Source organism: Alligator sinensis, unplaced genomic scaffold (genome assembly GCF_000455745.1).
Source record: "Alligator sinensis unplaced genomic scaffold, ASM45574v1 scaffold923_2, whole genome shotgun sequence".
NCBI classification, from domain to species: domain Eukaryota; kingdom Metazoa; phylum Chordata; order Crocodylia; family Alligatoridae; genus Alligator; species Alligator sinensis.
The window spans coordinates 433,336-460,246 of NW_005842589.1; the positions used below are offsets into that span (position 1 = coordinate 433,336).

The 26,911-nt window shown below is 40.1% G+C and overlaps 1 protein-coding gene across 5 annotated transcripts in view; it reads right to left on the reverse strand.

Annotated features, from left to right (window-relative positions):
* The window catches only part of ROBO1 (roundabout guidance receptor 1), a 461,057-nt gene that overhangs the window by 37,765 nt on the left and 396,381 nt on the right, over positions 1-26,911 (reverse strand). For 4 of the 5 annotated variants that reach the window (XM_025214559.1, XM_006032830.2, XM_025214557.1 and 1 more), the window contains exons 17-21: positions 25,738-25,909; positions 12,531-12,728; positions 8,729-8,755; positions 4,900-4,942; positions 3,043-3,197 (exon numbers count right to left, since the gene is read on the reverse strand). In XM_025214559.1, coding sequence (XP_025070344.1) covers positions 3,043-3,197; positions 4,900-4,942; positions 8,729-8,755; positions 12,531-12,728; positions 25,738-25,909 — 595 coding nt within the window. The remainder of the gene's footprint in view (positions 1-3,042; positions 3,198-4,899; positions 4,943-8,728; positions 8,756-12,530; positions 12,729-25,737; positions 25,910-26,911) is intronic. The other variant, XM_025214558.1, reaches the window with a different exon arrangement.

The following is a 26,911-nucleotide window of genomic DNA, read 5'->3' on the forward strand; positions in this document are numbered from 1 at the left end:
CTGTACCTTGAAGCCAACACTTAGTAATAATCACACTAATCAGATGTGTGCTGATATTTTAACCACAATTCTAGAATTTAGAACTGGTATTAAAATTTTGATTCATGTGTCTGCTTCAGGGGTCTCATGTGCTTCCCTTTAATATCAGCACATGTATACACACTGGTTTCACGATAGTCATCTCCTCTCCTTATTTATTTCCTATGTAAGAATGCTGAATGATGGTAACACATGTAGCAGACAGGTAGGATTTTCATAAAATCAGCACAGTGACAGTTAAACATTAGTTATCACTTACCAAGTCATACATAATAATTAGAAGAAATTATTTTCCTATCTTTTTAAATGTAGTTAATGTACATTAATAACCTATGTCCAAATCATGAAGGCCATTATTGGGGCAAACAGCAACCAGAATTAATAGTGATTTACTATATACTGCTGGGTAAAAAAAAATAAAAGTGTGGAATTTAGGATTTAGATTATTGATTATGGTGTATAAAATAAACTTTAATATACACAGTATTTCATTTTCTGAATTATTGTCTAGCACTAACACTACTTTAATTGTAAAAGCAGAAAAATACCACTTTAAAGTAGAATCACTAATCCCTTCAGTGGTTAAGGGAAAAGACTAGCAAATGCAATTGCATACACCCCATTCACTGCACATTTCATGCCCTTCAGCTTCAAGTTTTTTTTAAGATTTTACCCTTTTATATGTTTTTCTTATGTGACCTGTTATTTATTTATTGCTCCACAGTCTTCTACTTCTCGATTTCTGTGACTTAAATGTTTTTATTTCTGCCCCTCTCTCTCATGTACAGCAACACTGATATTCTTTCCATTTCTTCTTGCCTACTCTATTATCTTCCAGGATATCCTTTATTATGAATGCCTCTTCTTTTATCTCGATTTTCCTGTAGGGTCAGTTCTAACATAAATATTCACTTGCTTCCTCCTTTATCTGGTTTGATTTTTTGAAGGGAACAAATGTAATTATCATACTACATACTGTTAGTTCATTCTTAAAATATAGTTCTTAGAATGTCTTACAATAAAGTACCGGTACAGCACTGGGTTATATATTTAACAGAAAACTCAGTTTATCAACTTAATATTACCCATTACTTTTACAATGACGTTGCCCTAATAGGAGAAACTAAAACTATTCTGGGGGGATTAGATTAGAAATGTTTCTGCCTAATTAGAACATCAACAGTAATATTTATATGTATAAGAGATACAAACCCTTGTTCTTTAGCTAACCACATCCAACAGGATTACTCAGATTTTAAGGTCAGGAGAACCATTATGCTAATCTAGGTCTGATCTCTTGCATAGTTGTTTCACCAAGTGATTTTTGTATCAAGTCTATAGCTTCTAGTTGTGCAAAAGATTATCTTTTAGAAATATGTCCTGTCTTGATATACAAAGATAAATGAGAATATTTTTCACATTGGTAAGTTATTATAATATTTAATTCCCCTTACTATTAATTTATATATATATATTTCTCTCTCATCTGAATTGTTTAGCTTCAACATCCAGTCACTGGGGCCAGGTACAAACATTACACATTTACTGGTATAAGTGATTGGAAACTGGTCTATACCCATGACAGCACAGAAGTTTGGCATACAACCAGTCTATACTCAAAGTATGGCCCACATAGTCTGGTTTAAAACTGGCAGAAATCAGTCTAAAATTCACCACCAAAAGACAAATGTCTGTTCTGTTTCCTACAGATCTAAACTATGCTGCTTACAGAAAACCGTGCAACTTAGATCGCTTCTGTCTTGGGCTTTTTAACTGTCTGTACCTAGTTTGGATTTTGTTAAGAGAGCTGTACACTCAAAAATAGTAATAGTTTCTGGGAGAAGCATTAGCAGGGGCTGGATTGAAAAGGGTTAAGCCTAACCAGCTCCACTCTGGTTGGTCACAGACCTAATGCAGCAGGAGGGCTCACAGGGCAGTTTTACCTGGCTACTGCTGCAGTGGGGATCACCTGCGTTATGGCACCCCTGAAGGGATCTGGTTGCACCTTGGAGTGCCTTGGCACCTCACTAAAGAACCAATGATCTAGACTGACTGACCAGTGGTTGATATGTATACTGGATTAAATTGATCACCACAATCATTTTAAGGCTGGACTTGCAATGAACATCTAGAGGGAATCATTTTGCCCTCATGTATCTGCACTTCAAATTGAGAGAATGGAATCAGAGAAGTACAATGAAGGTTGCTGGCAGTACCCAAGACAGAATGGTACTAAAGACGTGTTGTTCCTAAGTCAATGATTAGCACAAGCTGGGTGAAACTGAAGGGAACGCCAGCTCCATTAAAACAAACTTGAAACAACAAGGGTTACTTCTCAGAACATTTCACTAAGAAGTGCTCTCTTGGAGCCCAGTAGGGTCTATTTTAAAACATGGAAGGTCCTTCCGTTTCCTTTTTATGCTCCCCTGAATCCCAAAAGTGAATACTTCGATCTAAATAGCATATTTTGGTCTTCAGATTCAACTGAGCATAAGTCGAAATGCTGCTCAGCCTATAAACTTTCTGGCCCAACAAAAAACTAACCCAGATACCCAAATAAAAGATTTTTCTTTAACAACAGGTGAATAAAAATGTGTCTGGATGTACATAACTGGCCTGGAAATCTCATATGAAGAAACTTGGCTAGGATATGACATCTCCTTCTTCTGGTTGTCCCAGGCACAGAGAATAAAAAGCAGCATTTTGACATTCTCATTCTGGTTTTAGCCAACATGAAGAAGTACATATTTGTACAAACAACGAAAGTGATCTGGACTTTTTCAAACACAAGGAATTTTCAGTCCATCTGAGCTGTGATTTTTCTTGTAGCATGTAGTCCCACAGGGCCCATCAATTTGATCTCCCTCTAGACACAGTCTGTTACAATTTGGCAACAAAAGGAACCGAAAAGGTAACTATAAAGAAATATGAATGCAACTTAGATCAGCCTATGTACTTTGCAAGGTAAAACAGACCCTATAACAACAAAGCAAAATATCTAACCTGGTCGACTGTACGTGGTAAGGTTGGTATCACTGTTGCCATTGCCTGAAGTGCAGCAGTTGATGGAGCAATCATTGTGATTATTTCCGGTGTTAGGCCAGGTGTCCGCAAGCCACGGCTGAGTGGCAGGTTCACTGATGTTTAGAAGTCCTGGTCTTTAAAAAGAAAGTTTGGTTATTCATTAAGTGCCAAACAGCATTGCCTCTTAACAACTGCTGTTGATAATTACTGATGCATATTAAATTTCATAATCTCAGTCATTACTTTGTTCAAAGCATTTCCTATTGTATGTAAAAAAAAAAGAAAAAAAGAAGGAAAGATGCAAGAATAGAAGAAATTTATTTCAGGCATAGTTGGCGAGTTTTTAAAGGCTACCATTGTAAATGCCTCAAAAGTTAGTCATCGAACTCAGAAAAACAATGTATTCTCTAGCAAAATATTGGATTTTGGATTTTATACATAAAAAAAATCTAAAACCCAATATTTTACTAGACAATAACAAGTTTGGCAAACTGGATCTCCCACAACCAACTGTTGATGCAGTCTGTATAGTATATATGCTGTGTGTGTGCACGCGCACACGCACGTGCATGTAACTGCATTATATATGACATCTGACAATTTAGTGCGAGAACTGATGAAGCTTGACTTACTGTCAGACTAATAAACTGACCAAGTGTATATGCATCAGGAAAGCATATTTTGTATCCTTACTTTCTTTGCAAATCTATAATACATATGCTATTATTTGGTACTGTTAACAGTTCCATCATTTCTATCCCCAGCTCTCCTAGTACTCTGCATATAAAGTAAAAAAATCATCCAAAGAATTTAGACAAGATAAAGTTTTTTTGCAATATTTAAGTCTCAAAAAGGTATGGGACTTAGCTATGTGATTTGTAGATAGAGCAACTATGGATTCTGCTTTTGTCTCTGAACTCTCAATAATGCACAGGGGAATTCTCCATTACCCTCAAGCAAACAAGTGAAGGACAGTAGGTCACTACCCAGGAGATAGAGATGGGTTTTCTCTGAGATGCAAAGGCTTGCTTCCCCACTGTGCCAAAGCCTTAACATTAATGCAGAAGGTGTGTTTTGCATGTGACTTAAAAGAAAAAAAAAGTGCTACTAAAGTATTAGGACTGATGCTTTGTTTTTTGAAAAACACAGAATCCTTGGTTCAGGAAACTGAGGTTGGGATCTGTTGCTACTTATTATGTAATAAAATAAAACCAGTAAACACAGTTCAGTTGTGTCCTCAATCTCAACCTGTACTAGCTGCTGAGAGCACAGAAACCTTTATTAACAGGGTACCTATTTCTCTACTTCTCCAGCATACTGTCTCATGTGATGATTTAACTGTTTTGCATTCACTGCAAAATTTAAAAAAAAAATCACCGTATAAGCTGCTGCTGTCTTTAGCAAGTTTTTCCAATGAATGTGTTTTATTCTTTTTTAGTATCTGTGAACCAGTTATATTTCTTAATCTTCATAAATGCCACAACTTAATTACTTTAACTCCCTTAATCATGTGCTAAAATCAGTAAACCTCTATATTGAAGTCAAAGTGCTCCCTCTGCTGTTTGCTTTTTGAGATACATTTTCCCCAGTTTTAACAAAGCAACTCAACTGAAAATGTTACGATTCGTTTTGGAAAGGAAGTCAAAGCTATGTTTGGAAGAGAATATACTGTTCCCTGAACAAACACTAAAGTATATGGCTACAGTGTACAGTAATATTATTTATTTAGCCTTTTTAAGAAATCAGTCTGTCACCACTTATAAACACAAATGCACTCTTGATCTCTAAGTTTATTTGCACCTCATTTATAACCTGCAAAATAAACCACATTATTACCTGCCTCCACTGCTTACAGCTTCTCCTCCTCTCTGATAGGTTACTAAAATATTAAAAGATAAAAAAGCAAATAATTTATAAGCATGTAGAATCCTTTAAATAGCATTGTAATATCATCCTTTGTTTCTTTGCAGCTCATTTTCTAAATTCACACTAGTTAAACTTTAATCCTGTAATTTATCCTTTCAACTTTTTCAAATCTGTACATTATATTTGGATCATCTGATTACCTCTAAGCCCCAGTAAGTTATTATATTTCCATTCTATACAAAATTCATTGTGCACAACTCATATAAACACACAGTACTTAGAAACGAACAGAGTAATATGTTAGCCTAAATTAATCCCTGATGTAATTCTACTGACTTTTGAGGAGTTAGTTTAAGGAAGAATTTAGGTCACTATTTATTTAATAAATAAGTAGATGTTAAAGGTCTACTGTACACAATTATTTTGAGAATATTACACAGATGCTATTATTTTTCAGTATGGACATTCTTTCCAAACGGCTTCTTTAAAACGGCTCTGTGTATCACAACATGTTGTAACATCTCATGCTGTATTCAGACATCAGCACTACATTTTAGTGATTTTCAGATAGTCTTCCTTTCTACAACCTAAGCCTAGCATGATCTCTCATTAGAGAAAAATACACTCTATTTATACAACAAGCTGATTTAAAAATAAGCCCTTGTAAACTTATTTTCTAAAATTTAACCAGGCAACTTTGTCTACAACTTTTTGGATCTAAAATGTGAACATATTCACCTTTATATGCAATGTGTTTGTCAAAAAGAATGGTTCTAAATTACAAGGCGTTTTAAGATGGCACAAATGTAGATGCAATTTTTTAAGTGCCCCTTAAATGTACTTTCTAGAAAGCACTGTGGTTAAAGTTAGTTTAAGAAGCATAAACCTCAGTAAATGGAAGTGTTATAAATTTGCTATTCTTCAGGCCTACAGTGGGTTAAGCAAGGGGTTAAGGAGATTAGCCTCACTGCAAATTGTGATGGATTCTACAGCTATGCATTTTCTAACTAGGAATGCATTTAAAAAAAAAAAAAAAAAAAAGGAAGCCAAATTTTCCTCTTTAGAAGAACTCCAAGCTGGCTGGGAGTCTGCAAGAGAGAGATAAATGCTGGCAGTGACTACAATAACAGGATTAAAATATAGGATGCAATTCTACAGGTAAGTCCTTTATTAAAGGTAATGGTAAAGAGAGTCTGTTACTATTTAAACTAAATGGACACAACGATTGGGGTTCTAATTTATTGGAAAAAAGTAAATTCTGTTTGATTTCTTACATACTTTGCGCATTTCATATTTTTTCTTTTAAATTATCAGCGTTTATTTTGCAGCTTTGGTTTGTATCATATGGAGTGCCGGTATTTTCTCTTAGTGTTGAGATTTCTTACTAAGAAAACATGCATGTACATCTCTATGATCCTCCAGGAAATTTCAGTAGTGTATTATATTATGACTTAGATGGAAACACTGCATTAACCCAAATAAAATAAAAAAATAGCATTAAACTGTCCTTGTTTCAACTGTACATCTCAAAGACCTCAGAAACATTATGGAAGAGACTTGGCACACTGTCTCACATAGACTAGTAAGCATGTCCATTGAAAGAAAAAGGATCATTTATGAAGTAAGGTACTACTCAAATGGTGTAGCTACACATACAATTAATATGACACGATAAACTCTGGAGCTGTTTGAGCCGGAAGAAACTACTCCTGGGTGCACTTTCTATACAAGTGCCTGGGACAGCAGCACTTTGAGCCAGAGTGGAGCAGTCCCAGGCTGGCACGGGGCATGAAGGGTCAGCCCTGGGCTCCAGGTGATAGAGGAGCTGGCTGGGGCACAAGACTGCTGAGAGTGTAGAGCTGTGGGGCTAGGCAGCAGGCAGCCCCTGCACGTTAGCATCCTCATGCCCAGCAAGCCCCTATCACCTTCTACATGTGCATTTCATTGCATTTAATTACTCCACCCTAATACCAGCACATGTGGAGACAGTTTGCTTTATGCAGGAGCTAATTAGTCAATTACAGCAAAGCACACATGTAGATGCACACAGTGTGATTAAGAATCTGGCCCTTAACCATTTCATTTTAAAACACATTGAAATACGAAGCATACAGAACTGAAAAGTATGTTGTTAGGCCTGTGGATCCCTTCAGATATTTGCCTCCAGGAGATGACTAAGAAGAACACACATAGGTCAATGGTTGGGTGACAGTCCATTTAACTCCTGTTACATGGCATTTGAATGTAAAGGCCGTCAGTCTGAACCAAGGCCCTCTGTATTCAGTGGAAAGTCTCCTGCTGCCTTTGGTGGGCTTTGGTTGAGATCATGTGATGGCCATATTTAATACTTTCCAAATAAATAAATAAAAGAAACAGATTATTTTAAACCAGTTCCTCCCAACTAAAATGCACCTTTTTGTGGCAGAACAGAATATCTCTTTTAACACTGCACAGTGATATTACTCTTTAAAAAAGAAGTGAAGAAAACCACATCCAACTGATATTGCACGGAAGTGGGGATAGTAAAATAGCCAAACTTCACCTGTACCCAAATTCAAACTCAAACCAGAGTTTTCATAGGTGCACACTAATGACCATGCATGATCAGGGATTTGATTTCATGTCTCTTCCAAAAGCTGGCAATTTCTGCAACACACAGCTTCCTAATATTGTGCCAGGCCATTCATTCAAAGCTAGCTCAGAGGACAATCGGCCTCCACTTGATTTACCAATATTTTTCGAAACATTTCCGATAGATGCCCTGTGGAGATCTTCCATTCATGTACTGACTGAGGCACTGATATAACCTCTTAGGGCTAGGGGCAGACAATACACATAAACCAATATAAGTGATTGGAAACTGGTTCAAATCTGTAACCAGTTCAACAGAAGTTTAGTGCACGTAAACCGCTTTCAAACAGGCCAAAACAGGTTGAACCTAAACCTGGATGGATGTAGCATCAGACAAGTGATTTAGGTTAAATCGGTTTATTGACATTCTGTCCCAGATCCCCTCCAGATTCAAATGAACTCACTCAGCATCCAGGGATGCTTTGCAACTCCCCTGCAACCTGCCCCTTCACAGGGTGGGCGGGCTAGCTTTGGCCCAAGCTGTCTGCTCCAGCGGAGAAGGGAGGTGTTCTCTAGGGCCCACCGGCTTCTAGCCTGGGCCATTGCAGGCATGTGGCTGTATTTCCGGAATCAAAAGTGAATGAATGTCTGTTCACTTGGTCATTGGTTCAATCTACGTAGCTTAGACTAACCTGCAAAGACTGAATTGATTCAGCCTCGGACTTCTTAACTGCCTGTACTTAGTCTAAGAGTACTACCTTATACATTAACAGGACACCCTATCCATGCAGCAGCCCATATTAGTAGATACTTCTGCAGGACTGACTCTCAGGTTACTTCATTGGAATTGGCAGGACTCCACTAAAAAGTTGTATGGATAGGTTTATGTAGTTCAAATTGTAGGAAGCAGCATCCACAAATGGGCAAAAGCTCAGCTATATATAGCAAAGATAATCTCTAATATATGCTGAATGAGACCTCTACTACTTAATGAATATTAATGATACCGGCCACTAATAAAATAATTCATTTTAATATATATATATTATATAATATTTTATATCCACAATGTATAATGTTATATATTAAAATGAATATATATGAAAAAGTGTATATATTTATATATTTTTCAGAGCAGATTGGTGGTTATATTAGAAAAACAGAAACATATAGTGTAACAAATGCATGCCAAACTAACAAAGAAGTGGGGAAAAGTGCAAATATATACCTGTTGGTGTGAAGGTAAAAGACGGGACTGAAAAATCAAAACAAAATACAAACTGGTTATTTAGCTGAAGAAAGAAAGGGAAACATACCACATTAGTATAAATCTAGCAGACAGCTGAATGTAAAACAAATGTAAATAACTAACCCAGTGGTTCAGTCACACTGATATAAGAATAAAATCAAATTTGTATTTCACAAAGAAACCTGCCTCCACAGGTACCATTTTGAAAAAGTATGACATTCTATTATACTCATGAGGGGAATAGTGTGGTTTAGCCTCTGGATGACCCTTTGTTTAGTATCTTGTGTTTTCCTGCAAATCCTAGTGCAAACAAAAATCCTACATTGTTAATCATTTTAAAATGCAAACTGATTAATTCTTAGCAAGCCTTATCAAGGTTGGCCTTGAATTTATCTACAGTTCAGTAAGTAAATGCCCATTACACTGAATTAAGAGGCACACTTAATGATTCCGTAAAGAAACAATGGCCATTTAAAGGAACAAAGGAAACCACAAAATTGAACCATTTTACTGAATATTTTCATTGTAACAACTGCATTACAGTAGGTCAGAGCCATTTATCTAGCTTTTGTGGAAAGGACAGGAGCAGACACAAATCACAAAATCACTACCTTTTCTTTAAAAAAAAAAAATTTGCATAAAAGATGGCCTTCACTCTGTAACATCTCTCTACTTAACAATGGAACAATAACAGTCCTTGAAAACCTTGACTCTTACTGCCACTATAAATCTTTTTTGGATCAATCAAGACTAATACACATGCAAGCCTCCACAGTTCCAATATGACTGCACTCCCCCTCCTGTTGAAAATGGTGTATAGTTCCTAATTAGTTCAAAGGTAAAGGAAGACCAACCTTTTCTCCTCTTAATTTCGAGAAGAAAAGAAAAGGAGACATGTGTGAAACCACAGAATATTCACTAAAAGGTATCTTAGAAGGACAATTTGGGTAGCAGACCTACCACACAAAGATAATGTGCTGGTTCTGCAGGCCTTGATGTTCAAGCAACTCAATGTAATTTTTACATTGTAGATAGTTATGGTGTATTGTTGGGCCCTCTTTAGGGGCTCCAGAGTCTGTTTGGGATGAAAAAAGTACATTTGTTGCCTCTTATAGAGCCAATTTGTTCCCAAGCATGTGATACTGTACAAAAACAGGAAATGGCTAAACACTTTGCCCAATCAGGCTTCATTTGTAGCACAGCTGTCTTTATTTTGGGAATTTGACTGTGTTCTCTTTCAGCTAGGTCTTTTCACATAGTCAGTGTAATTTAGCTATGTTAAAAAATATAGAGCCCCAGTAACAAGCTTTCATAAAAGGTGCATATAAACTAGAGTTATTCAAGAAAAAAATGAACTGTGTTCACATTAATTTACAATCACAAGGTCATGAGAAAAAGATGAAAGATCTTCATCATTACTTTTCTGAAAGCTAACCCAGTTTAGTTTTTAACAAATTAAGTAGAAGATAAAAAGATGTCAGGCTAAATGTAATCTTTAGAGAGTAACAACAACTTAATTCTCAAGGCTTCCATTAACAAACTGTTGTGGGTACCCAGTGGTGCTGCTAGCGCAAAACGTGCATACACGTGTGGGTCCTGAAGTATTTTAAACACGTCAAGCCTGAACTAAATGTAAAATAAGTAAATAGTTAATAAAAGTTGGTAACTATCACTCAGTACATACACTCACATATACGATTTAATACACTTACAGAATGCAGGTAGGTTGATTGCCCCTGGTTTATAAGATGACACACTGCCCTGCCTTCCACCTACCTGCAGACTGACAAAACTAACTAACTGTCTCCAACTACTGTAATTAAAAGTTTTCTCCTTTCTAACACTTAAAAATAGTATTTCTACAAAAATATACAGAACACAATAGAGACCGGTACAAATACCAAATGCCAATATTATATTTGTTTAATTGATATTTTCTTGCTTTTGCTTCACTTAAATACAGCTGAAAGCATAGTGATATTAGTTTGACAGCTTTTGTAGAAAGACATTATGGCAGCATGCTATTAGTAAAACAAAAAAACAGCAGGTTAATGCAGCAGAGATAGGGATCTCTCATGTCTTAACATTCTCAGAGAAGCAAAATCACAGGTTAAACTGATCCCTGATTTGTGCTGCTGCAACTCTACTGAAATTGTCAGGCTTAAGTTTTGCTAGCAGCTCTATTTTTTTAAATTTTTTTTTACTGTCATGAAAACTAATCAAACCGTGGTGTCATGGGAGACAGGGATTTTGCCTCTAGAGTCATTTCCAAAATGATGATGGCAAATCTTTCATCAAAGATGTTTAGAAGTGGGTTTTTGGAAAAGAGGAGCATATTTGGGTGTAGGCTATCATATACAACACCTACATATAAACATGATCTCCCATCCCTCAAATTATTTGTAAAACCTTGATTAGCTCAGTGACTATTTTTTATAGAGCAATGACTTACTACTATTTGGAAATGTTTTCGCATTACCTGCCACCCAGCAGATCCCCGATGCCTTAAATGACTAAGGTGCAAGTGTCTGCCTAGTTGTAAAATCCTATGACCATGTGCCATCTTTGTGACACCTTTTCAACTTGCATCTATCTTTTAGTTATCGAATATCCAGTGCATCTCTTCCCCCTCTCCAGAGCAGTATCCTTAAGCATCTTGTGTCATTCCAAGCAGGCTGCTTCTCAATTCTAAAGCAATGTAGTCATTTCTGAGGTGCTGCAAGCAGGCTAATTGACCCTGTCACTCTTCAAGTGCCACTGGGTTGAGGCTAATTTCCATTTGGGAGGCATGCCACATAGAACAACGTGATGTAGCCAAGGACACAGTTCTGGAAAATAATCTAAAAATCAGCACTCCTGATTTACTCCATGCCTCTTTATGTTCCTCATTCCATCTTTTCATTCCAGTTTTATGACTACCACATAAATGACAATGATTTAAGATATAATAAGTTTCACTGTATCATACCCCATTGTAACGTCACAGGCCGATCCAATTTTGCCTTTTGAGGCTTAGCCTAAAGCCCATTAAGATCAGGGGAAGTCAAGCTCTTAGATTGACAGATTTTCAGAATTTTTCTTTCTTCCAATGTCCATTGCAAAGTACCACATATATTAAACAATGGCATAAATACTAAGTGTGTGAAAACTGACATGGCTTGAATCTAGTGCTGATAGTGCCATATGAGCTGTACTGAATACAAGGTACTGACTGTTTGTGTCAAGCCTCAGAATTCATTCCCATAGGAGGATCTTGGAACCACATATATGAAAGGTTCCTTTTGATTCCTTCCATCAGTCACAATACTCTCACCTCCACATCACAGAGGGGAAATAAGAAATGAACGCAGCAAAAATATTACTATAACTGCCAACACTGTTAGCATTCTAAACAAGGGCAAAAAAACAAAGAGGAAGGATGCTGAACTACCAGTTGATTCATCTTCTGGTCAGTCATATGGCATAGTGACAAAGCAGCAAGGGCTGGAACCCATGCTTTATTTGTTCTGTAAGCATGTAGGCAAGTACCAGGACTAAACACATTAAAGAAAAAGCTACTCCAGGTATTTTGACAAAGACATATTAGTAGGTCAGGTACACTGTGTTATTTGAATCTTTTTGTGTTCTTTATTGGATACCTGATCCAAATCCAACTGAAGCATGCAAAAGGCAGACTCCTAAAGAATCCCAAAAGCTTTTTATCAGGTCTTAGCAAGGTACTTCCTATGAGAAAGAACAATTAATATGCAGTCAGAAATTAATGGCTGGAAAGATGCAATACCTTTTCTAATACCAGCATAAGTACTAGTGAGTCCATTCCGCTTTTTCCGGTGACGGTATAACCAGATGCTGAAGACCATCAAAATAATCCAACAGGCTGCACCAATGCCAGCAATGAAGGCTGGCTGCTTCACAACATCTGAAATTTGCTGGGCTAAACTGACTTGGTCTTCTGGTGACACAGGGTTTCCATGGGAATCTGAAAAAAGGTATTAAAGAAATCTTTAGTTGGATGAACTGTAAAAACTAAATAAGCTAGCATTATCTGGTCTTCAAGGATGCTTAAACACTTAGCACTTACAACTCCCACTGACTTCAGTGGCATGGTGATTATTCAGTGCTTCTTAAAAGAAATGGAACATTTCTATTTGCCTTCCCAATTATGGGCTTAGAAAGGCAAATTTAGGTTTACAGGTCTGAAAATTTTGGCTTCTAATTTTTCACCTTTTCAAAAATATATCCGAGATCAAATCTTTTCATATATAAAAGCCAATAAAGAGCATGGTGAAAATTTTTTTGGAATGGGGTCATGTTAAAGAAGGCTGTTCCTAAAACTCCACAACAGCCTAGAAGAAAGCTACACAAGTCGCACACACTCATGAAACCGAAAATCAGTGAAAGCACTACAAATTTAAAACGTGTTTTTAAAAGGTGAATATTGAAGGGATGCTTTTTCATTTAGCAGTGTCTGATGGACAACTTGAATCTAATATTACACACTGGAAAGTTCTCTTCTCAGTGTCTCATTTTGACCTCAGTTCAAAAAGACTGTGAAAGTTCAGGACCAGCTAAAAAAGTGACTGAATATAGTAACTGGTTCTACCAACTTGGGATGGCAGGACAAGCTAATCTTTAACTGTAGAGCTGTGAAAGAAGAAGAAATGGGTATTAAGTACACCAAGATGATGCAGTAAAAAAACGCCAAACAAGCCTTACCTACTATTACTAGAAAACCACAGTTCCCGGAACAAGAACTCACATTTAGAAATCAAAGCAGAAATAAAGGACATCTAAATATATGCTACTTAATTGTTAAATGCATGTAATTGTTAATTTTGGATATACAAGGTATTGATTATTTAACCACTAGTTTCATTTTCCTTTACATACTCATTTGTAAGAACATTTCTAAGAAAATTATTTCAAAGTATTCACATATCCACCTATATTCCATTATTACACTGAGAATTCTCAAAGGAGTTTTACCATCAAGGTATAGCATTTTAAGAAGACAGACGGAGGGGGTGAGATTCTGAACCCTTACTCACAATGCACTCATACCAACACAGAATGATGAGTTTCAGCATAAACCCTGAGGAGTTAACCACTACTTATTATAAGTAACGATATTAGTATCTTGTCCTGAGATTTGTACTATTATTAGAGTATGTTCACTCAAGGGGCCTGATTAAATTTTGTTAATGTAAACTATTTAAGCCTAAGCACTTACCAGTGAATATACTAATAGCTTTATAGTATCTTAAAATGTACGAAAACACCCACAAAATTCAAGTATAAACAAAGCACAGACAGACAAAATAGATTTTCAAACAGACCAAAAATGCTCAGGGAAACAGATCTACAAATACATTGGAAGTGATTAAATTGATAATAGGGGGTTTTCCACATCCCCACACACTCTTGGCTTTTTCCTGTAGAGAATTCCAGATTTCAGTTCATGTGACATCCTGGCTGCATACCTATTTTCACAAGAAATCACTGTCTTTGACTATGTGTTGACTGGATGTTTTATGTCATATTATAGGCCCTTTTATCTTCTGTGAACCTCAGAGCATTTCGTAGTTTGAAAGTTCACCAAGCAGACCTATTCTTTTCTTACTAATGCACCCTTTGTGTCTGCTGTGTTTATAGATTTCATGGCTATTTGTGCAAGGTTAAGTTGGGTTGCTTCAGATTTTATGGAGACAGCCGAGTGAAGTTCCGCACAAGTGGCCAGATGGGCTTAACTGTATAAAGTGTACTGTGACTAATGAATTAAAACTGTCACTCTATATCTCATCTTTTGTCTCATAGCAGCTGAGTCTGTATTAAAATATGAAAAAACAGCAGCATCATTCTAATTTCAAAACAACTACATTTCTTTTTTTTTTAATTCTGTAATTACTATACAAAACTGTTTACTTTGATGAGAAAATGGTTTTCCATTGCATCTATTGTTCTGCATATGTTAAAATTTCTTTGTTGGGTTGTATTTTTTTTTCTTTCTTCTAATGAAGTATTTACAATAAGGGAACATTATACAATAAGCCATGAAGAGAGAGAGAGAAAAGCACGTGATAAAAATCAACAAAAGTATATGAAACCATAAGCTGAGCACAAGGAAGCTTCTTGGTAAACTCTTTCATACCAAACTAAACACAGTACTAGGCCTTTCACGTCCATAGAAATCTTAAGTGTGTGATTTACTGGTTGTTTCATCTTACAAAATACTAGGAAATCTCTTTGTACCTTTATTTTTCTATCTTGCAGATCTGCATTTCCTTGGTCATATTATTCAGTTATCTTTCAAGTACCTGTACCTCATATTAACTTGCATTAAAAAAAATTACTCTTACATTAGATTTTGTATGGGGAAACAGCTACAGTCATCAGATTAATTGGCATGAGCAGATACAGACCATCCAGATATATGTTTGTGGGGGTAGTGAGATGTAAAAATTTTTCTGTGGCCCCCGATGGGTATTACAATTAAAAGTTGATTAACTAGTTAACAAAGTCTTAAATAGTAACCTGGACACACATTCAGGTAATTAATGGAGAGATAAAATGGGAAATTAATCCCAAATTCATTTCACAAAGTAAATGTAATAATGTTGTGGTTGTTTCTATCACAACTGAAACTAAATGTGTGGCAAGATCTCAGACTTGGGACTGCACCATACTGTTGAACTTCCTCCAATACCACCCAAGGGTTGGGACTGACAATGAGCCAAGTGTTGGTCCCAGCTCTGGGGCTGTACAAGTTCATTGGACACCTTGTTTTTATTTGCCACTGCAGGTGGAGCCTGGGATCATGACTGGCAAGTAGTAATGGTGCTGTTGGGATCTGATCCCCAATCTCAAAATTACAAACCCTCCTGTAAAATGGCAGGACATGTGATTTTTGGGATTTGAAAACAAATCCCATCATTCCATTAGTGCATTAGAAGGAGCATTGCTGCATTAGTAGGAGCATTGCCAGCAGCTCAAAGGAAGTGATTATTACCCTCTATTCAGATGTGGCCTCACCAGTGCTTAAGCACCGTGTCCAGTTTTGGGCCCTCCACTACAGAAAGGATGTAGACCGGGGGTGGGCAAAATATGGCCCACGGGTTGCATTCGGCCCACCAGGCCATTCTGTCCAGCCCACAGGGCCCCTAGAAATTTAAAAAAAAAAAATCAATATTTATTTGCCTCTGGTTCCTGTCAAAAGTGACAGGAGCCAGGAGCAGTATGACCTGGTGAAAGCCACAGCAGGCTTCTGCAAGATCAGGACCTGCCTTGCCCCACCCCCCACCAGCCGGAGGGACCATGAGGCTGTTCCCGCCTGTGCCAGAGTGGGAAGCTCAAGTAAGAGGGGGTTGAGGGCACACTGGTCCCCATCTGGCCACGGGGCTGGGAGCAAGGGGGCATATGGGAGCCAGTGCTGGTGGGGCCTAGAGCAGGGTGGCTCCCCTCTCTCCATGCTGGGGCAGCACGGCCCGGCTCCACAGAGCCCAGCCAGCTGTGCCCTGGGCTCCTGCCACCCTGCTCTGGCACTGGCCCTGGGGCACCACCCGGCTGTGACTGGCTCCTAACCCCCCTGTTCAGCCCTGGGGGCAGCACAGGGGCTGCCTGGGTCTGCTAGGGGTGATATGACCCGGCAGGGACATGGCCTGGGGAGGCAGCGCGGAACTTCCATCCCGCGCCTGAGGCTTGGGGCAGCAAAGGCCTGGCTGCTCCCCTCATGGAAGGCTCTGGTGAGAGCTGCTGCCCCAGGGGGAAGGCCTGGGCCCCTCTGCCCCACAGGAGCGCAGTGGCAGCTTGCTCCCCAGGCCCAGGATGGGTAGGGAGGCTGCGACAGGAGCAGGAGTGGATCTGCGGCTGCTTTTCTGCTCCAGAAGTTCCTGCGGCCACGAGGAGCCCAGGGGCCCTGGGGAAGCTCCTGGCCAGCCCCAGGGGCAGCATGGGTCACCTCCCAAGGCTGCTGGGGGTGGCATGACCTGGCAGGTTCCCAGCCCAGGGCTTGGGAAGCTTGGGGAAGCTGCAGGAGCTTTCAGAGGAAAAAAACAGCCATGGCTTCACCCTGGCTCCTGGCACAGCTTCCCTGCCCATCCTGGGGCTGGGGGGGGCAGTCAGGCTGTTACCATCTCAAGCCTCAGGCGCAGGATGCAACTTCTGCGCCGCATTCCTGGCCCACGTTCCAGGCCACGTGCCACCCCCAGCAGCCTCAGGTGGCCCCCTGTAGTACCCCCAGGGCTGGTCAGGAGCTTCCCTGGGGCCCCCGGCCTCCTGGAAGATGCAGGAGCTTTGAAGCAGAAAAGCAGCTGTGGGTCTGCTCTGGCTCCTGGCACAGGGCCAGGGGACAAGCTGCTGTCAGGCTGCCGGTCCCCTGTGGGGTGGGGGTGGGCTGGGCCATCCCTCCAGGGTGGTGGCAACCCCAGGGCCACCCATTGGGGGGCGCAGCCACGCCTTTGCTGCCCCAAGCCTCAGGCGCATGATGCAAGTTCTGCACCACCTCCTTGGGCTTCCTGCATCCCAGGCCACATCCCCACTAACTTGTACTAACCCCAGTGGCTCCAGAACCCCCCTGCACTGTCCCCCAAGCCTGACAGGACCTTCCTCGGCAGCTCCCAGCCTCCTGGCGGCAGCAAGAGACACCAGAGTGCAAATGCAGCCATGAGGCTTCAGACAGCAACGGCCCGGCTGGCTCTCCCCTTGCAACCCTTCCTGGAAACCCCACAGCCACACCCTCCTCCAGACACAATCACACATCCCACAAATACCACACACACACACACACACACACAGCTCCCCACAAACCCCACATCCACTCACCCATCCATACCCCCCCAACACCACTGCACACCCCACATACTATAAAAGAGTAAGACTACATTTTGAGCTATTATGCAATCACTTTTACATATAAAGCACAAACACACAGGTATCAGGACAAAAATATTAAAAAAATTAAAATATCATATTATGGGTATTTGATTTTTAGTACATAATTTGTTTTCTTTCCAGGTCTAAGACAGCCAACTCTCTTCTCTGAAGGAGTACTTCCAGAGGCAAGGGGAGGGACTTCCGGTGGCAAGGGTCAGAGGTCAGGGGCAGGACTTCTAGTCCCAAGATAGCAACCAGGGCACGGAGCTCCTGTCAAGGGGCGGGGTTACCCATGCAGCCCTCGACAGTTGCCAAAACTCGCTAAGTGGCCTTCTGCCTAAAATAATTGCCCACCCCTGAGCTAGGCTGTTCTCAGTGGTGGCAGATGACAGAACAAGGAGCAACGATCTTAAATTGCAGCAAGAGAAATTCAAGTTAGATATTACGAAAAACTTTTTCACAAGGAGGGTAGTAAAGCATTGGAACAGGCTAATCAGAGAAATTGTGGAATCTCTGTCCTTAGAGATTTTTAAGACTTGGTTAGACAAACCCTTGGCTGAGATGATCTAGTTGGGGACGGTCCTGCTTTGAGCAGGGGGTTCGACTAGATGATCTTCTCAGGTCCCTTCTAACACTACTTTTCTATGATTCTATGATTAAGTGAATGTGTAGGTATCTGCCTGTAGGTATGTCTATATCTAATCTGTATTTGTGTCTCTTTAATAATTTCCAAGACATTTGCTAATACAAGATAAGCTTGAAGCCTTTTTATAACACCTTCATTGTAGGCCTTCAAAATTTGGAAGGAAAAAAAATGTAGGGGAGAATGCCTTTTTTGTCTCCAAAATGTCATTCAGTTTGCCTATGATATAAGGATATCACATCCATGTTGCTGTTAGTGTTCCTCAGGAAAAATGTTGACTGAATGCCAAAATAATAAGTGAACACAAACATTTTAGGCCAGGCTTACGCTGTTGCCGAAAGCAGCATTAGAAGTATACAACGCACTCAAGAATGTCTAGGAATTGCTGAAGCAGGCTGGCCACACTGCTCCCTCTACCTGGCACACTGCCTCAGTGACACATTCCTTTCTTTCTCTACACCATGATTTCCTTTGTTAGCATCGCTGCTGTTGGGAGGTCTGTGGTTCAAATATTAATAGTCTTTGCTACTTCCTTAATAAGGCAGGATTCAAATCCTGGTGATTCTAATAAGGGAGTTGTTATAGTTATATATAACAGAACCAACTTCTGCCTTTTTCTACTGAAAATATGCTAGTGAATCGCACTGAAATATATGTTAAAAGAATATTATTTAGGTTGCAATGCTAATCATTCACAAGTTAGAAAATGTTGGATTTACAGATGCCTAAGCAACTTTAATTTCACCCTATACAAGTACGCATCATGATCCAATCTTTATATGTTTTTATACAAGGTATTCCACAGGATGCCTGCCACATTCAATACACCAAATGGATGTGCTGTAGGACAGGAGAACTGAGGTTGGCGTGCATGGACAATCATAAATATAGCATTTCCCAACTTTCAATTGCCTGGATTTGCAACATAAATAACATGCTTTTAAAACTGTTGTTTTCCTCCACTGTTTGTATATCTGATGAAGAATGGAAATTCTTTGGTCAGAAATCATCAACATCTAAAAATAAATATTTTGTGCTCCTTTTAGTTGAATACATTTTCATAATTGGAAAGTGCCTTTTTTAGTAGGCTTAACCTTGCAATGGACATGTGAACAGGCTGCGGTAAAGTGCAGAGCTTCACTGTCTTGACTGAGGCTCGGTGTGAGCAAAGTAGTTTGCCTTTACAAAAATCCTCTGCAAACTGTTAAAAAAAGAGAAGATATTACACAGGTACTTGGAGTGGCTGACTGAATAACATCCCTATAGGAAAGCTAATTAGTTAACAAATCACATCTTGTAATGTGAGTGATTAGAGTAATAAAGGTTTGGTGAGAGTTTCTTGTATTTTGTACACTTGAGATATCCACTAGTTGAATAATGCACTTAACATTTGTAATTATTTTACAGAGGCCTCTTAAGAAATAAGTGCATAAATTGTATTCATGCAGGTTAGTGTGTTTATGAATCATATTAACTGCCTTTGTACTGCCTCATGTAAATGGTGCATTAGACAAAATCTGCTGCAATATGTACTTAGTGTCAAAGTGATAACAAGTGGCAACATTTGAAAGCTAGATGGAGCATCAGGCTCCACCTCAGCCCAAAAGTTGTGGCAGTCAGGAGCAAAAGGATTCAAGGGATATTCCTAAATATACCTTTTCATTTGGTTTACTCTGACATGATAAGGATATGGGTCTGATTTATTATTGGGTGCAAAGCCCTCTGAGTAAAAGCCAGTTTTCAACCGGTAAAGTATTGAAAACTACGTACTTTTTAGTGTTTTCAATGTAAGATCTAGGATTAGACATTACCAACTCTCATCGTATTTAGTTCTTTTTTCTTAACATGCAATCTTCTTGAAACTTTTGGTTATGAGAAAATTTCAACTTTTATAGATGCTTCCTCAAAGTTGCAGAGAAAACTTCAAAACTGAGGGGTCAGTGTGCCTTAAAGCTTAAAAAAACCCAAATGAACACCTATTTTTCTTTACTATTCAATCTCATGATTTTTGGAACATAAATCATGATTTCTGGACACTTCAGGTTGGCAATCCCAAATTAAAATTTTGAACCTATTAATGAATGAAAGGTAGCATGTAGTTGCTTTACTGTGAGATGGCATTGTGGCTAAGTATAGACATTCAGAAAGCCTGAGCAGGAATCAATGTAATCTTGCAGGTTAGTCTAACCTGCGTAGATTGAACTGAGAAGCAAGTGAATAGACATTCACTTTTGATTCTGGAAATGCAACCACATGCCTGCAGTGGTTCAGGCTAGAAGCTGGGAAGCACTAGAGCAGCCTTCCCTTTCCTTTGGCAGTAGCTGGATGGTTGGAGGGAAGCTAATCTGAGAGTGGGGGGCATAGCCAGGTCCCAGCAAGCTCGTTGGGGAGGGGTTTAAACTCCCACCCTGGCCTGCACAGTCCCCATTTGGGGTATGCCTGGAGAGGGAAGGGGGAAGCAGCCCCTGTCAGGCATACCTCCCCACTCAACTCCAGAGGGGGGCATGGCAGCAGCCTGAAGTGAACAAGAGGAAGGAAAGGGGTTTTTCTTCCCCCCCCCCCCAACCTGTATGAACCCCAGACAGAGTTTGCCAGGCAGGGACACAGCAGCCCTGCCAGGCATTTCACTCTGCTCGCTGGTGGCCCTGGCAGTAGGCTGAAGCAAACAAGGGAAGAGAGGGGAGCCTCCCGTTTGCTTCAGGCTGCTGCCAGGTCTGGCCATGCCCCTTGCTGCTCCAGGGGCAAGCAGGGCAAAATACCTGACAGGGGCTGCTGTGCCCCTGCCTGGCACAGTCCAGTTGGGGTCCATGCTGGTGGGACAGGCAGGGAGCGGGGGTGGGGGGGGGGATTAAGATCCCCTCGCTTACCCCAGTCACTTCAGACTGCTGCTGGGGCTGGCCAAGGGGTATTGCTTGAGCCTGGCCAAGGGGAGTTGCTGCTGGGGCTGGCCTGTTGCTCGAGTGACAAGGAGTACAGGGGAAAAGCGGGGGGATACCTGACAGGGGATGCTCTGCCCCCACCAGGCAGACCAGGCTGTGTTGCCCAACTGGGTTTCCCACCCCTACCCCGTCAGCCAGCACTCACTGCTTGGCTACAGACAACACAGCCCAGCCCAGCCCAGAGCTGCAAGTCATCCTGGGATGCTGGGGGACTGTATTTTAACTTGAACCAGGAAGGGGTCTGGGACAGAACTTCCAAAAACTGGTTTGATCCAGTTCTACATTCAAGCAGATTTATCTTAAACCAGTTTTGGCCATTTTGAAACTGGTTTATGTGCACTGAACTTTTGCTCTGTTACAGGTTTAAACCAGTTTCTGATCACTTAAATCAGTTTATGTGTAACTTCTGTCCCTAGCCTGCAAGTCTCAGAATTGCAATTTCTCCTTTCCTCACCTAGTGCTTAATAGGAATACATAGCAAAGCTTATTTCTATCCACATGGCCTGTCAATACTCTGCTTAGTCATTTCTTGGGGGTAAAATCATTTTAATTAAGATTTGTTTAGCACCAGATGCAGCTACGTGAGGGCAGTGGATAAAATGTGCTGGATATGTGTGGGGCTTCTAACTCAAGTTTACCCCCTGTGTGGATGCTTTCAGGCTTACCACAATCTACTTTCAATTTTTAATTTAAAAAAAGAGAGAAAGTTCTAAATCTTACGTGAATGTGGTCAGACATTTAAATGTATACACAAATCACACAAGATATTAAAGACTGACACATGGAATTTTTAATAGTTCAAAAAAGATAGTATTTTATTAACAGTATCAGAACAAAAGATCAGAGCTGCTGACTGTAAGGAGGAAATATAGATTTCTCAAACTGGAACTTTATTCTCAAAAATGCACTTTATTCTGTGTGTGTAGTTACAGGAACTGGCAATTCCTCTGGCCACTCCAAATAATCTCCTTCTCTCTTCCTCCAAAACAAAACGAAACAAAACAACCTCTCCCGCCTCCCCTGCATCCTGCCATTTAAGTGACTTCATTGCTGGTGAAAGATGCTGACTGATGGCACCAGTAAATTAAGTTTTCTCTCCTCAGAATAACAATGTTGCCAGCTCCTCACTACTTCGCTACAATTCTTGGATCACATCCAAGAAACCAGGAGGAAATTCTTTGCTGAGCCTCTGAGAGAGAGGCACATGCTCTGAACTTCTGGTCCAGGGAAGGGTTAGGTGGCTTTAAAGCACTTTTGTGCCCTCATGATTCTGGGCTGTTCTGAGGGCTGGAGTCCCTTTTTGTATGCTAGTCATATGCAAAATGTACTGTGGGCCTGTTATGGAAATTCCTACCTTCTCCTGAAATCCTTTATGGGCTGCAACATTGCCCAGAATCTCCACAGATTTCCTTGTGTCCTGTTCTGTCCACAACCTTTTCCAAGGTTTACAAGGTAGTTTTCAGGAAACAGCCGTATAGCCATCTTCTACACAGCCTGTGCCAAGCCATTTATGGGCTCAGTGAGGCCCTTTAAGCTTTCTTGGCCATCTAATCTTCTTATAGGGTCTGGTAGAAGGGCTAAGCATCTCACCACAAATTGCTTCCAACTCTCCTGATGTGCACAATAAGGAGGAGGTGAAGGGAAAGATTCCACAACAGTTTCTGCTCAGGAACTGAAAATGATCCCATTCTTTCTTTTCATAAAGCATAAGGTTTGCTTAATCTAGGGTTGATAAGTGCAATAGCCTTCAAAAGAAGCAAATTGCCCTCTGGCTTCAATCATTACTGGCTAGTAGGGGTGTGCGAAGTCGGCCCTATTTGATTCAGATTTGGCCAGAATCAGGGACAGCGATTCAACTTGTTGATTCGGATCACTGTCCCTGATTCAATTCGGCTGAATCCAAATCTGAAGATTCAATGCTGATTTGGAGAATTGGTAATCTGGACATAGACACAGCTTTAAAAGTTTCTTCTACATACCTCGAGAAACCAGCACAGCTTGTGAATCCTGCGATGCTGGGGTGGATGGAGCATCCCACAGGAGTGCCAGAGGGGTGGGGGGGCAGCCCTCCACGTGCTCGGCAGTGAACCCAGAAGTGGACCAGAAGTATTTCTGGTCCACTTTCAGATCTGCTCCTGAGTGCACTGGGGAGCCCCCGCGCTTCTGTGGGACACTCCATGCTCCCCAGCATTGCAGCATTCACGAGCCATCTGCTACCTAGAGATATGTACAAAAACATTTAAAGCTGTGTCTATGTCCAAATTGTTGAATCTTTCCAAATCGATTTGGAGAGTTTTGATTCTATTCAGAGAGATTAAAGGGTCTCCTTATTTGTTTTGGATTCAGCCACCGAATCGGGCCAAATCTCCACCAAATTGAATCGGGGACTGAATCTTCGCACAGCCGTACTGGCTAGCAAAGTTTGTCAAAAGAAGTGTATAAAAGATATCACATCTACTCTAAGAACTTTGCCTGCTATGCACCTTTACATGTAAGCCAACCTGCCATTTCCTGGTCAGGGCATATTCAGTTTCCCAAAGCACTGAGACTACAGAAAGCACAAAGCGTCAGGGACTGACATGGGAATAAAGCACCACTGTTCCCCCCTCCCCCCAAAAGCAAAAGACTGCTTCAATCCAGCTCTAATGATGAGATGCTGGTTTATTTTTAAGCAGTCTTAAATAATGTAATTGTATCTTAACTTGAACATCTGAAATGCTTAGCTTCTACTGAGAATATCAATGAGAGATTTAATTATTACCACTTACATTATTAGCTGTAATGTCACCATCTCTCCTTTAGGAACTGGACTGAAACAAAAATCTCTTAACAGTGAATGACAATTACTTGGGCTCTACTGATTTGAGATGAATCAGAAAATATGATCTACGTAACATTTTCAAAAGTACCGAAGTGATTTAGGAGCCTAAGTACCATGTTTACAAACAACTTAGGCATTAAGAAGCTTAAGTCTCGTTGACTTTCAATGAGGATCCCTTCACTTGTACAGTATTATCAGCTTGGGAGAACATTTAACAAAGGATTATGTAGAGGATGTACATTGACTTTTAATAGATTGAGGGCATCTATCCGCCCATTTTTGCATTTGAAACTCTCCTTGTCACAGTATTATGGCTTCTTGCTTTCTACAGTAGTGTTAATACAGACAATTGTTGGAGGCCAGCTAGTGGCCTTGAACTAACCCCAAAAGCTAAATTCTTGAGCATGTTCCATTTGCAAATATGTGAACGCAGAAGGAAAAGACATGCAGCAAAATAAATCATGTTCTTGTAATACTGACCTTTATTTAGGATTAATTTACTAGCAGATAGATTAAAGAAAAAACATGTGATCATCAACTCTGCAGTTTTGAATGTCAAGGCCCCTCTATTAAAGCAGTATTTATAACTCTCAGTTTTTCAAGGGTTTCAAAGCATTCTCAGTGAAAGAGAAACTTAAATTCTTGAGAATGGAAGCAAGATGCAGAAAACAAAATCTCAAAGGCCTATAGATATTACAATAATGACTAATTAAAATAAGGGTGATGTAGCCTTCTTGCAATGCATGTTCTATTAAAAGTAAAGGTAAACACAGCTCAAAATAAATATAATTCTTTGAAAACATTCTTAATTTCAATGACCAATTGGTATACTTGTTATTTTTGGGGTCTTACATTAATTGCTTACTGTGACTTGAGTCCTTCTTTCATCCCCAGTTATTACATATTTTTAAATCTAAAGTCAAATACCTGGGCAGGCCTTTTGATGATATAGATAGAAAAAAACCAAGGTAAAAAAGAAATATGTGATTACATTTTGATTTGATGGGGCAGGGAACTAATAGTAATGACAAGCTGGTTTGAATCAAGCATAATTATAAAGAAAAGCACCATTACAATTTAAAGTATTTTAAATATTGTTCTAAAACTATTGCTTTTATATCACATATACAGTGGCCATAGTCCTCACCTGTGATGGAGGAACGCTTGGTGCAGAGGAAGGGAGTTTCAGAGTCACTTTGAATGTGTTTCCACACTAAGCCCTGATAATGGGTCACTCACCAGCTTAGCCTACGTATTTGATATTCCTTTTACCTACTTTTGGCACTTTTTTTACTTTTCTGATTTAGGTGAAATAGTTTGATAGACACAAATCACGTTTTTATTAAGGTGAGTTGGGTCAAAATCAACCCCTGAACAGTTTTGGTAGCTCATGTTTAACATATTTAAGAATACCCATATACTAAGTATGTATGTGTCTTCTTATAACCAATCACTTGGAAAACCCAACAGCTAAATGCAATATAGAATTGTGATACTATGTTTAAAAAAATGCAGCAGCCATTATAAAAAAAGAAATGCCAGTACAACACTATCTTTGGAATTTAGTCCCAGTACGTTTCTAGGACTACATATCCTAATCTTGTTATTTTAAAGATCAAATGTCATGGTATTATTCACTTGCAAATAGATTGGGATCCATAAAAGACTAAACAAACAAGTCACTGAAATAGAGAGACAGAATTACCAGCAGACTTACCTAACTGGATAAACTGTGGTTCACTTTTCACTCCAGGTCCTGCCCCAGTGCTTGCTGCCACTTCCACACTATATCGAATACCAGGAACTAATGAGGGAATGACTACAGAAAAGGTGGAACCATCCACTGTCTTGTTTATATGGTATCTACTTTCATTGCCAAGACACCAAACCTGTAGATAAAAACAGAGTACAAGATGGGGTGAAAAGTTAAATCTCAAAGACAAATCACAGTAAATGATAGGGTCCTTCTATCTTGATGATGAGAGTTAAACTATATTATTTTTTAATGATGTATATTGCAGTAGTATCTATACCTATAACTCTCAGTTGTGGGTGTGGACAGTAGAATCTTAGGCACTGCATATACTGTAGAAAGATAAGCTACAAAGAAAGATTAACTGCAGAGATAAACTCCATCCTGACCTTTTATAGTATGAGGCAGGGTAAATTTACACCTTAAATATCAGCCCTGAAAAATAAAGCCTTCAATGTTTCATACAAATAAAACCAGCATTTAAACATTTTTGCAATTTTCTTGCTTAGGAACAATCACAAGAAGCTTGTAGTCACATGAATACGTAATAGAACATGCATTATGCTGTATATACCTCTCTGATATATACCTATGTAATAGTTATCTAAATAGAGATTGAATGTGGAGATGCTAATTTTGTTAAGGACTAGATATTACTTTTTTGCATGTGATGAATGACAACTAAGAATCTGAGATTAAATCCAAAGCAGGTATGGGTGACACTGAGTGTGTCTACATGAGACACTTTACCGTGGAGCTGACAGGCAGGAGAGCAGGCCTGAGCACCAGTGTCACCCCTCCCCCGAGTGCCAGCCAGGGAGTGGGGCTGCCAGAAAAACTGACTTTGGAAGTGGCGTGGCCGCTTTTACAGTGATTGTGATCAGCTGTGGGGTATCCCCCCGGTTAGCAGGATCAGCCACCGGGGTCCCCCCAGCTAGTGGGATCGGCTGCCAGGGGATCCTCCCCCCACCGCCGTCAGCAGGATTGGCTGTCCAGCCACTGACTGGTGTCAGGGGGGGCACATGCCACCCCCCCCCCCCTCCCGACTCAAGAGGCACCAGACACCCATGCCTTCTGGCCTTGGCCAATGCAGACATCTCCCTGACTTGGCCAATGGAAGAGTGAACACGAGTTCTAT